Source organism: Barbus barbus, assembly GCF_936440315.1.
Source record: "Barbus barbus genome assembly, chromosome: 9".
NCBI lineage: Eukaryota > Metazoa > Chordata > Actinopteri > Cypriniformes > Cyprinidae > Barbus > Barbus barbus.
Window position 1 is genome coordinate 9,625,612 of NC_136737.1, and position 13,266 is coordinate 9,638,877.

The 13,266-nt window shown below is 36.6% G+C and overlaps 2 protein-coding genes across 2 annotated transcripts in view; both read left to right on the plus strand.

Moving 5' to 3' along the window:
• LOC306874981 (NACHT, LRR and PYD domains-containing protein 12-like) overlaps nt 1–13,266 on the plus strand; it is a 123,303-nt gene that overhangs the window by 92,410 nt on the left and 17,627 nt on the right. The gene's annotated exons all lie outside the window — the stretch shown is intronic.
• Nucleotides 1–13,266, plus strand: part of LOC306874567 (NACHT, LRR and PYD domains-containing protein 3-like) — a gene marked incomplete at its 3' end in the record, with an annotated part of 38,889 nt that overhangs the window by 9,439 nt on the left and 16,184 nt on the right. Inside the window, exons 9-19 of the mRNA XM_079424710.1 lie at nt 2,655–2,739; nt 2,888–3,080; nt 3,170–4,994; nt 5,488–5,658; nt 7,393–7,563; nt 7,711–7,881; nt 8,853–9,026; nt 11,335–11,499; nt 12,139–12,309; nt 12,455–12,628; nt 12,764–12,937. Coding sequence (XP_079280836.1) covers nt 2,655–2,739; nt 2,888–3,080; nt 3,170–4,994; nt 5,488–5,658; nt 7,393–7,563; nt 7,711–7,881; nt 8,853–9,026; nt 11,335–11,499; nt 12,139–12,309; nt 12,455–12,628; nt 12,764–12,937 — 3,474 coding nt within the window. The remainder of the gene's footprint in view (nt 1–2,654; nt 2,740–2,887; nt 3,081–3,169; nt 4,995–5,487; nt 5,659–7,392; nt 7,564–7,710; nt 7,882–8,852; nt 9,027–11,334; nt 11,500–12,138; nt 12,310–12,454; nt 12,629–12,763; nt 12,938–13,266) is intronic.

Here is a 13,266-nt window from a genome sequence, read left to right on the forward strand (position 1 = left end):
ATGTACAGTGTATAATATACAGTATATATATATATATATATATATATGTGGATAGTTAGACGAAAGTGAAGCGAACGTGGAGAGAGAGAGAGAGAGATGTATACTCATATGTGATGAGGGTACAGCGAACCAGTGTTGCCAGGGTCGTGGTTTTCCTGCACAATTGAGCTATTTTGAAAATAGTTGTGGGAAAAATTACAGAGCCGTGGGTTGCGATTTTTTTGGGCTACATTTATAATGTACCACAGCCGGCCAAAGTGTATATATATACACATGTGATCGCAAAAAGGAAGTTATTACAAACACTCGATGGTGGTTTAAAGTGAGTTCTGAGTAAAAGTGTACTATTAATCTCATAAATTGTCTATGAAGCATGATGCTAATGTTAGCTCTAATGCACCTGCAGAACAGGTCCAATTCTTCTTCATAATGCATTTTATCATAATACTTCATGTAAGGTCACAAGAAAATGTTTTGTTGTATTTATTTAGAAATACTTTTGATAATAGTTGGGTAAATGTATACTGGGATTGAAGCGATGTGGCTTGGTAAACGTTTTATTTGCCAGTATAAAGGCTGATAATGGCTGAAAAAAAAGAATAATAAGGATTATGTCTCATACCTAGCGGAGATGTGAAAGGTTATGTTTCCTTAAACTAGTTTGTCATGCATGCCTTTATTTCAACAGATTTACAGGTAAATCCTAGTATTTTAAATTTGCGATTAATCGTGATTAATCACAGTCCATGACTGTGATTAACGCGATTACAATTTTTAATCGATTGACAGCACTGATATATATATATATACAGGTCCTTCTCAAAAAATTAGCATATTGTGATAAAGTTCATTATTTTCTGTAATGTACTGATAAACATTAGACTTTCATATATTTTAGATTCATTACAACACAACTGAAGTAGTTCAAGCCTTTTATTGTTTTAATATTGATGATTTTGGCATACAGCTCATGAAAACCCAAAATTCCTATCTCAAAAAATTAGCATATTTCATCCGACCAATAAAAGAAAAGTGTTTTTAATACAAAAAAAAAAGTCAACCTTCAAATAATTATGTTCAGTTATGCACTCAATACTTGGTCGGGAATCCTTTTGCAGAAATGACTGCTTCAATGCGGCGTGGCATGGAGGCAATCAGCCTGTGGCACTGCTGAGGTGTTATGGAGGCCCAGGATGCTTCGATAGCGGCCTTAAGCTCATCCAGAGTGTTGGGTCTTGCGTCTCTCAACTTTCTCTTCACAATATCCCACAGATTCTCTATGGGGTTCAGGTCAGGAGAGTTGGCAGGCCAATTGAGCACAGTAATACCATGGTCAGTAAACCATTTACCAGTGGTTTTGGCACTGTGAGCAGGTGCCAGGTCGTGCTGAAAAATGAAATCTTCATCTCCATAAAGCTTTTCAGCAGATGGAAGCATGAAGTGCTCCAAAATCTCCTGATAGCTAGCTGCATTGACCCTGCCCTTGATAAAACACAGTGGACCAACACCAGCATCACTGACTGTGGGTACTTGACACTGGACTTCAGGCATTTTGGCATTTCCCTCTCCCCAGTCTTCCTCCAGACTCTGGCACCTTGATTTCCGAATGACATGCAAAATTTGCTTTCATCCGAAAAAAGTACTTTGGACCACTGAGCAACAGTCCAGTGCTGCTTCTCTGTAGCCTAGGTCAGGCGCTTCTGCCGCTGTTTCTGGTTCAAAAGTGGCTTGACCTGGGGAATGCGGCACCTGTAGCCCATTTCCTGCATACGCCTGTACACGGTGGCTCTGGATGTTTCTACTCCAGACTCAGTCCACTGCTTCCGCAGGTCCCCCAAGGTCTGGAATCGGACCTTCTCCACAATCTTCCTCAGGGTCCGGTCACCTCTTCTCGTTGTGCTGCGTTTTCTGCCACACTTTTTCCTTCCCACAGACTTCCCACTGAGGTGCCTTGATACAGCACTCTGGGAACAGCCTATTCGTTCAGAAATTTCTTTCTGTGTCTTACCCTCTTGCTTGAGGGTGTCAATGATGGCCTTCTGGACAGCAGTCAGGTCGGCAGTCTTACCCATGATTGCGGTTTTGAGTAATGAACCAGGCTGGGCGTTTTTAAAAGCCTCAGGAATCTTTTGCAGGTGTTTAGAGTTAATTAGTTGATTCAGATGATTAGGTTAATAGCTCGTTTAGAGAATCTTTTCATGATATGCTAATTTTTTGAGATAGGAATTTTGGGTTTTCATGAGCTGTATGCCAAAATCATCAATATTAAAACAATAAAAGGCTTGAACTACTTCAGTTGTGTTGTGTTGTAATGAATCTAAAATATATGAAAGTCTAATGTTTATCAGTACATTACAGAAAATAATGAACTTTATCACAATATGCTAATTTTTTGAGAAGGACCTGTATATATAGTATGAATCATTTTGTCAGTTTGCTAGAAGCAAAATTCAGTACCTTGCAATAAGAACTTATATTTGAGTAAAATATTTGTGACCCAATTGGCAAAAAGGTTGAAAGTGAATGTGTACCTAAATATTTAGTATTTAAATAAACAAAACTTAAGTACTTCCAGATATAAAACCCTATTGGTAATTCTGATTATTCTTTACTTTGTTTAACATGATCAGTAGTCAGATTTATTTTGCTGACAGGGTTCAACATGAGAAATTTGACACAAAGGTTCAGAAGAGCCACTTCCACAAGAAGTTCATAGAAAATCTCCACAGCATATTCCAGGTAGGAAAAAAAAATTCTTCTAGATGACATTTGTTCTATATGTAAATTATTTATATTTTAAGCATTTTTGATGTATGAACGTACAATTTGGTTATTTTTTGTTCTATATTTTTTCTTTTGTTCTTTTGTTTTTCTTGCTTATTTTTAGGAACTTGAGAACAAAATAATAAAATTTTTGAAGTATGAGCTGGAAAAGTGTAAGAAAATATTAAGAAAGGAAAACACACAATACTTTGTGAGAGATACAGAGGACATGTGCAGGATCAAAGAAGCAGCACTTGATCTCACACTCTACTTCCTGAGAGAGATGAAGCAAGATGAAGCTGCTGATACTCTAGAAGGTCAGAGTCTTATGAATGTAGACTGTCAGATTGTCACTTATAAATGTGTAAGATTTTATTGAAAATATATTTTTTGTTCTTGTGTTTAGATAAGCTGGTCTTCATGCATCTTAAATCAAACCTAAAGAAAAAGTATCAATGCGTGTTTGAAGGAATTGCTAAGCAAGGTGATGCTACGCTTCTGAATAGCATCTACACAGATCTCTATATCACTCAGGGTTGTACTGAACAGGTCAATACTGAACATGAGGTGAGACAGATTGAAGTTACTTCCAGGCGTCATGAATCACAAGAGATACAGGTTGAATGCACAAATTTATTTCAACCTGGAAAAGACAAGAAGATTAAAACTGTTCTGACAAAAGGAGTTGCTGGCATTGGAAAATCAGTCTCTGTGCAAAAGTTTGTTGTGGATTGGGCTGAAGGAAAAGAAAATCAAGACATCAGCTTCATATTTCCTCTTCCATTCAGAGAGATGAACTTAAAGGATAAAGAAAAACAAAGCTTGATGGACCTTATAACTCAGTTTTTCCCAGAGACAAAAGGACTGAACCTTGCAAAGAGGAATATGTACAAAATCCTGTTCATCCTTGATGGATTGGATGAGTTTCGTCTTCCTCTGAACTTTGAGGGTAATGAGACGTGGTCTGATGTATCGTCACCAGCCTCTCTGGATGTTCTCCTAACAAACCTCATCAAGGGAAATCTGCTTCCTTCTGCTCTCATCTGGATCACCACCAGACCAGCAGCTGCCAGTAAGATTCCTCCTGACTGTATCGACCGGGTGACAGAGATACGAGGATTCAATGATGCACAAAAGGAGGAGTACTTCAGAAAAAGATTCAAAGACGAGAATCAGGCCAAAGAAATCATTGATCATGTTAAAAAATCAAAGAGTCTCTTTATCATGTGCCACATCCCAGTCTTCTGCTGGATTTCAGCCACTGTTCTCAAGAACATTTTGGAAATGAAAACAAATTATGATCAGAAAAACAATCAGGCTGATGATGCCTCCAAAACACTGCAGGAATCAATTACTGAAGACACTCCCAAGACTCTGACACAAATGTACACACACTTTCTCCGCTTTCAGATCCTGCAGAGCAGACGAAAATATGATGGAGAATACACACCAGATATTTCCTGGGATATAGACGCCATACTTTCACTGGGGAAATTGGCATTTCAACAACTGGAAAGAAACAATGTGATCTTCTATGAATCAGATCTGGAAGCTTGTGGTATTGACGTCTATAAAGCATCAGTGTATTCAGGCATGTGTACCCAGATCTTTAAGGAGGAAAGAGGGATCATTCTTGGTACCATGTATTGCTTTGTTCACTTGAGCATTCAAGAGTTCATTGCAGCGCTTTATGCACATCTGTTTCTAGACATAAATAAGAAAAGTGTGTTTGTTCATGAGTCTACAGAACAGGACAACAAAAATGAAACCATGATTGATTTGCTCAAGACTGTAGTTGACAAAGCGCTTGAGAGTGACAATGGACACCTGGACCTTTTCCTTCGCTTTCTTCTTGGCCTGTCAATCCAGTCCAATCGGCTACTCTTACAAGGTCTGTTGACACAGCAAGACGACAATGACCAGAGCAAAAAGGAAATCGTTCAGTACATCAAGCAGAAATTTGAAGCTAATCTGTCTCCAGAGAGATCCATCAATCTGTTCTACTGTCTGAATGAATTGAATGATCAAACTCTGGTGAAAGAGATTCAGACCCACCTCAGCAAAGGAAGTCTTTCATCTGTTGATCTTTCTCCTGCCCAGTGGTCTGCTATGGCCTTTGTGTTGTTGACATCAAAGGAAGAGCTGGAGGAGTTTGAGCTTCAGAAATTCAAGAAATCAGACGAGTGTCTCATTAGATTATCAGCAGTCATCAAAAACTCCAAAATAGCTCTGTAAGTCATTTAATACATTTTGTTTATTTAGCGGTTTTTATTTGTTAGCAGCAGAAAAACATAACATTTATTATAAACACATCGTTCCACTGTTATTTTCACTCCACTATGAAGTTATTGTTAACTTCAACTTCCTTATTTAAGTCTTCTTTTGTTTGATAACACTTCTCAGTGTTCGAATAATTAACCTCCATATATTCCACCTCAAAAGACAATGGAGTGCTTTCAAATATTAAACTCATTGCCAATAAAGCTATACACCTTTAAATTATATTCTTGTTTGGTTTATGTAGCAAATTTGTCAGTTAATCAAAATACTAATGATTTTGTTGTTGCAATGTCAGTCTAGCCCACCAGTCTTACAATATTTTTAATGATCATGTTAGAGTAATAGATGGATAATAATAATACAATTAATGTTTGTGTTTAGCTCATGCATTTTACTATATTATACTGTATGTATTCAATCTAATGTGACTTGTTTTCCTTGTAGACTGAATGATTGCGACTTAACAGACAGAAGCTGTTCAGCTCTGGCTACAATTCTTGGTTCAGATACCAGTCTGAAAGAAATGAACATGAACAATAATACTCTGCAGGATTCAGGAGTGAAGCTGCTCTGCACTGGACTGGAGAACGTAAAGTGTGAACTGGAGATACTGAGGTAAGTTGTGTGATAACAAGACAAAAACTGATCTCAGGCAAACCTAAAGATTATGATTTTACATATTCTTTTCAAAATGTAAATTAAATAGACAAATTATGAATTTCACAGTTTACTATCTCCCTTGTTAAAAAATGTGGGCGTTATGCAAAATGATACATTTAAATCTCCTTTTGTTTGACTAATATGTCTAACTTTCATTATCAAGGTGTTGAAAAGCCAAATTTCGTAATATACGCTAAAAGCAACCATTAGATGCAGCTCTAGGATTGAGTCAGAATTCAGATCCATTTATTAATTTTGAGCTGGTTAATCCACCACAGAAAGGAAGGCTTAAATGTTTTAGCTCAGTGAAACGTGTTTGCTTTCCAGCTAAATTTGTATGTTCCTGGTCCTTCCACCCTAAAAGTTTGGACTTTAATTAGGCAATTCCAAAACTTAAATTTTGTTTTTGAACTATTCTGACATAGAGTTACTTGTATGTTGTGGATCATTCAGATGAAAGACTTTCACACCTATGGAGTTTTAGATAATTGAAACATTGGAAGTGAAAGTAAGATTATCAAGTGAGTTGATGTCTAACCTTTTTAAGGTCTCTGGGCCTTTTGCTTGCATATGTACTTTGCTTGCATATGTACTTGGTAGATCAGTTTTCACTTTTCATTGTAGAAGATGTCTTTAGCGATTTATATTTTTAACTCTTTCCCCGCCATTGACAATTTATCTTGTCTTTCATGAGAAAACGCTTCCCGCCAAACATGAGATTTTATAGCTTTCCGTGTTTTCACTGTTATATGCTCAGTGACGCTATTATGCATCTCTTAAATGAGACCAGAATCTCCCAATCAAAAACACAGACGAGGAAGATGCAGAAACGAGCGATCTCATGTGTAAGCAGATGCATATTAAAAATAATGTGATCATCAACAGTAAACAGCATATAAAGCAAAACTACCTAATGTTATAGAGTAAAATGTCAATCCAGGAAGTGGTAAAGGACTGTGAAAGCTTTCGGAGTGCTGATGGAAGCAATCTGCTTCCTCTATGCTTTGATCATCGTACTGAATATGATCCAGATGCAGTCTATGATAAAAACATGATTTTTTTTCAGCTTTTTGCTCAAAATGTTGCTTTTTTACAAAACTTACCTACATTCAAGTGTTGATAGAAAAACATAATTTTCTTTAAAATTAGAAGCTCTGTTCTTTATTTTTATGTATTGCATGTTCATATGTTTATAAAACTATAATTTTCGAGGATAATGGAATTTTAGTGAAAAATATCAAAAACACTGGCGGTGTTAAAAGAGTTAAATTCTAGAATAGCTGATTAATGATTTGCATTTTACATTTTCATTCCTGTTCTAGACTTTCAGACTGCAGTATCACTGAAGAAGGTTATAAAGCTCTGGCTTCAGCTCTGAGATCAAACCCTTCACACCTGATAGAGCTGGATCTCACAGGAAATGATCCTGGACAATCAGGAGTGAAGGAGCTCAATGACTTACTACAGGATCCAAACTGTCAACTGAAACTGAGGTGAGAGATGGTGACATAATACAAAATAAATGAAATGCAGGTGAATTATTTATAGAAATATTATTTCACTAATACAAACCTACTGCATTCAAGTAAATTCAAGATAAACTATTTCATACTTTTGTGAAATAACCATCTTATTTAAATGTTTTTTTATTTGGGAATTAAATTATATCCTTCTTCGTCTCTTCTGCAGGTTTTTGAGTCCTGATGCAGAAGAAGCCTGTCAGTATGTGACTGGAGTTGTGGGTAAAAACCCATTACTCCTGAGAGAACTGAATCTGAGTGGACATGAACTAGGAGACACACGAGTGAATCAGATCGCTGCTCTACTGCTGGATAAACACTGTCAACTCAACACACTACAGTAAGTTTTTTTAAATGTAGTTTTTATTGCATATTTAATCTATGTTAAAGAAATCAGGTGATCTAAACACAGTTCTCAGTAATCACTGAATGTTGGAATCAAGCACTTTGTGTTTGTAAATTCTCCCTCTCCTGTTGAACATTTTAGGCTGTGTGATTGTGGTCTAACAGAGGAAAGCTGTTCAGCTCTCGCTACAGTCCTGAGATCAAACTCCAGTCTGAAAGAGCTTGACATGAGCAACAATAATCTGCAGGATTCAGGAGTGAAGAAACTCCAGAACGCATTAGAAAATACAAACTGCACACTGCAGAAACTCAGGTGTTGTTATTTTAATAATAACAATAACTATCTCTTTTGAGTTTTACAAATTATTTATTTTGATCAAAGAAAAATTACTGTAGTAAACCAAAGAAGAGGGAAAGATATGCTTGTGTCAGATGATGAATCATGTTTCTCTCGTCTGACCAGAAGAGGAAAGAATAAACAAAATACATTAGACATTTTTTGATATTACCCGTTTTTGTAGTAACATTAATTATATAATACATTTGATTGTAATAAAACCTCTTCTGTAGACTTTCAGACTGCAGTATCACTGAAGAAGGTTATAAAGCTCTGGCTTCAGCTCTGAGATCAAACCCTTCACACCTGATAGAGCTGGATCTCACAGGAAATGATCCTGGACAATCAGGAGTGAAGGAGCTCAATGATTTACTACAGGATCCAAACTATCAACTGGAGACACTGAGGTGAGATGTGATGAAGTATTACAAAATAAATAATGTGCAAGTAAATTATTTATAAAAACATTTGTGTAAAACAATTTGTTGCAGTAAAGTAAATCAAGTTTAGTAGAAAACTGAATTGAATCCTGCTTCATCTTTCCTTCTTTAGGTTTCTGGGACCTGATGCAGATGATGCCTATCAGTATGTTACTGGAATTGTGGGTAAAAACCCGTTACTCCTGAGAGAGCTGAATCTGAGTGGATGTGAACTAGGAGACACACGAGTGAATCAGATTGCTGCTCTACTGCAGGATAAACACTGTAAACTCAAAACACTAATGTAAGTTTTTTTATATATATATTTGTTACAGTGACTCTTAAAATCTTGCTGCTAGATGTGTTTTATCTATCTTTTATAAGAGAGTGCTGACTGAAAGACCATATAGGACTTTTGTAATGTGCTTATCATCATCATCATCATCCCTACCAGCAATTTTCAACTGTCAACTAATGCATACTGGGATATATTAAGATGAAACTAAATCTGTTTTCTCAAATCTGCAGTCTGAATAACAGCGATATCACAGAAGAAGGTTGTCATGTTCTGGCTGCAGCACTGAATTCAAATCCATCAAATCTGAAAGAGCTGAATCTGAGTAAGAATAAACTGGGAAACTCAGGAATGAAGACTATTTTGACTCTGTTTGAAAATGTACAGTGTAGACTGGAAAAGCTGAAGTAAGTATTTTAAAAGTGTAACCCATTAATTACTCTGCTTATAACGGGCATTTGGAAGGTTCACATAATTTTACATTAGCAGAATTTCCAACATTTTTGTGGACAGATGTTTACAGCATTTCACCAGATTTGTAGCAAAGTGTTTATTACAGTGGTCGAGAGAGCTCAATGTGCTGCAACTTCAGAAAACAGATGCAAATAGAAAAAGCACCAGCAAATCAAGAAAACATCTTCATTCGGTTTGACAGCAGGTGCTGCAAATGCTGACAATACAAACTAATAAAGAAACGCGCTGCAGATACTCACAACACAACCAAATAAAGAATTTTATTTGCAGTGTGTTTCTTTATTTGGTTGTGTTGTTAGCATTTGCAGCACGTGTGTTGTCAAATTGATGAAGTTGTTTTCTTAATTTGCAGGTGTTTTTTTCTGTTTTCAGTGCGTTTGTTTATTTGGTTGTATTGTGTGCATTCGCAGCACGTGTGTTGTCAAATTGATGAAGCTGTTTCTTAATTTGCAGGTGGTTTTTTTTCTATTTGCAATTTTGCAATGCATTGAGCTCTCTCAGGCACAGTAGTTTATAGTCCTGATGTGAACTACGGAGACTTAAAGGTCCCTGTGCAGTTTTTAGCAATGATAACTCAATCAGGGTACCCTGCAGGGAGGCAGGGTATTTAATAATTTAACAATAAACTTAATTATCCAAAATGAGCCTGACATCGGTGCACTTAACAGTACACTTCACATCACTTATAAATAACTTTAAGACACAAAGCATCAAGCAACAAGCTACTGCCAGTCCAACAGGGGCAGGTTTGTGCAGGAAGCACAGCTTTTCCAAGCATAAACATCTAAAATGAATAGTAATGAATAATATATATTTTTTCCACAAATTCTGTGTTGTGTATTTTCTGGTAATCAAATGAACATGCAGAAGATGAGGATTCGTATTTAAATAGCCTAGTATTTTGCAGTTTAATATTCACAGACACTATTGCAATTTGATTTAAGTATACTGACCTGTTCTTTATTTATTCATCACAAATATGACACATTACGTGAAATTCCGCGTTATACAGTAAATTCCGCTGTTATGACTGGATCCGCACTTCCGTCCACGTTTTCTGCATCGAGGTTGAGGAAATCATAGACTCTACTAATGAGCAAACGAGTATGATATGCTCATTTTGAGAGTAAAAGACAGGGACAATTTTTATTTACTTTATAGCATTGGTCTCAAACTAAATTCCTGGAGGGCCACAGATCTGCACAGTTTAGCTCCAACCCTAATCAAACACACCTGATCCAGCTAATCAAGCTCTTCAGGATCACTATAAACTTCCAAGCAGGTGTTATTTTGGTGCTGGTTGGAGCTAAACTGTGCAGAGCTGCGGCCCTCCAGGAATTGAGTTTGAGACCAATGCTTTATAGCATAGCATCTTACCAACTAGGTGACAATGTAGCCTTAAATCACCATTCAACAGACACAAGCCACCACCGCATTGCCGTCTATTGGACTGCAGAAAGATACTAACTTTTCAATCTGCTACGTTACTGACAAACTATGCTTTGTAAGCATGAGTGATATCACGATGTAATAAGCATGAGTTCTGGGACATGGCGCGACTGATATAAGCACAAGCACTGACTGCCGTTATCAGCTCCGGTGGCCACAAACGCGTGCATTGATGCGCAGATCAGCTCTAATGTCTGCTGTTAAAAATGAACTATCTGTTCATCATATAATCATGCTAAACTAAGAATTAGAATCATTATAATGTGAAGATCAAATATAGGTGGGGTGGGTGACAGACGGACAATTTGAAGCAGCGGACTCGCGTGAAGTTTGAGCTCATCCGCGCATCTCTACACTACACTGACCTGGGTTGCCAGTAGCAAACAATGGAGCACGCTCTGCTGGGAAACTAAGTAAATACACCATTTATAAGAATTTCATCTGTGTAATGGCGGTGCACATCGTTTACTCAAGAAAAAGGTCTATATGTTCTGTGGGGAAAAAAAAAGTTAATATCGGCGGCATATTCGCATATACCGATATATCTGTGACAGGCTCATATCAGCCGATAAAATCAGCAAAACTATATATTGGTCGGGCTCTAATATATATATATATATATATATATATATATATTACCAAAAATATTATCCAATATATATATATATGTATATGCTACTTTACAGTATGATTATCATGCAAATCTCATATTAGTGGATAAAAGTAATCGCTAAAACAATTAGTTGCGTAATTGTGTGTATATGTATAGATTTGTTGTTCTCTCATCTACAGGTTGAACTGCATCAGTATTACAGATGAAGGTTGTGCTGCTCTGGCATCAGCATTTAATTCAGACCTCAGAGAGCTGGATCTGAGCGAGAATCAACTAGGAAACTTAGGAGTAACAGAAATCTCCAGTGTGCTGAGAAATTCACAATGCACACTACAGATACTCAGGTCTGAATTTGGTTAATTGAAACATGAATGAGTGTACAGCTAAAGCAACTGGTCTGTAAACCGGCATTGTGTAACAAGGAACAATTCATTAATGTTACTTACAGTAGTGAAAAACATGTCTGATTTAGAAAGTATTGACAAACAGATTGCATTTTTGAGGTGCTGGGAAATATAAGTATCCAATTGGTGTGAGGAATGCTAATAGTAATGATGAAGTCATGTTTTGAACTTTGTTTTTTACTTGGTTGTTTTTGTCTTTCTTCAGACTTTCAGACTGCAGTATCACAGAAGAAGGTTATACAGCTCTGGCTTCAGCTCTGAGATCAAACCCTTCACACCTGATAGAGCTGGATCTCACAGGAAATGATCCTGGACAATCAGGAGTGAAGGAGCTCAGTGATTTACTACAGGATCCAAACTATCAGCTGAAGACACTGAGGTGAGACGCGATAAAATAATACAATATAAATGACATTATGCTGAATTATTAATACAAATATTATTTCACTGAATCAATCCTTTGTGTCAAGGTAAATTCAAGATAAACCATTTCTCACTGTTTCCCATCAGAATCAGATGCTATTTTTATTGCACCCAAGTTTAGTTTAACTGAATCCTGCTTCATCTTCTCTTCTCTAGGTTTTTGGGTCCTGCTGCAGATGAAGCCTGTCAGTATGTTAATGGAGTTCTGGGTGAAAACCTGTTACTCCTGAGAGAGCTGAATCTGAGTGAACATGAACTAGGACTCTCAGGATTTAACAATCTTGCTGCTGTACTGCAGGATAAACACTGTAAACTCAACACACTGATGTAAGTTTTATCATTATCATGAGAATTTTTAATACTTTTGAACTTGCTTCTGGGTGTTATGAATCGTTTACCAGAGCGTGTTGAATTTTTTGGTAAATATTTAGTTGAAACTGTTTTTATTTGTATCTGTATTTTCTGTTAACAGTCTGAATAACAGCGATATCACAGAAGAAGATTGTCGTGTTCTGGCTGCAGCTTTAAATTCAAACCCTTCAAATCTGACAGAGCTGAATCTGAGTGGGACTAAAGTCAGAAACTCAGGAATGAAGATCTTCTCGACTCTGTTTAAGAATGAACAGTGTAGTCTGAAAAAACTGATGTAAGTATCTTAGTCAATGTGTACAACAAAGTCCAACTAATAAAAATATTTATCATGCAAATCTCATGTTGGTGGACTAAAATAGTAACATACACAATTGTATGTAATGCTTATTTGTTTTTCTCTTTTCTACAGGTTTAATTGCATCAGTATTACAGAAGAAGGTTGTGCTGCTCTGACTTCAGCATTTAATTCAAATCCTTCAAACCTGATAGAGCTGGATCTGAGTGGAAATAAACTTGGAAACTCTGGAGTGACTGAAATATCCACTTTACTGGGAAATTCACAGTGCACACTGCAGATACTCAGGTTTGAAAATGGAGAATTTAAACATGAACAGAAAATTTCTGTCAGTAATATATTTTACAGTAGTAAAAACCAGTAGTATGCTTTTGTCTAAAAACGTTTTGGCAACATTGGCACATGTTGCATTTTTTGGGCACAGACAATTATAAATATCATAATCTGAAAAATGAAATCTTGTTTTTACTCAATGAGCAACTGAATACATTTGAGACATTGTTTTTTGTCTTCCTCTAGACTTTTAGACTGCAGTATCACTGAAGAAGGTTATAAAGTTCTGGCTTCAGCTCTGAGATCAAACCCTTCACACCTGATAGAGCTGGATCTCACAGGAA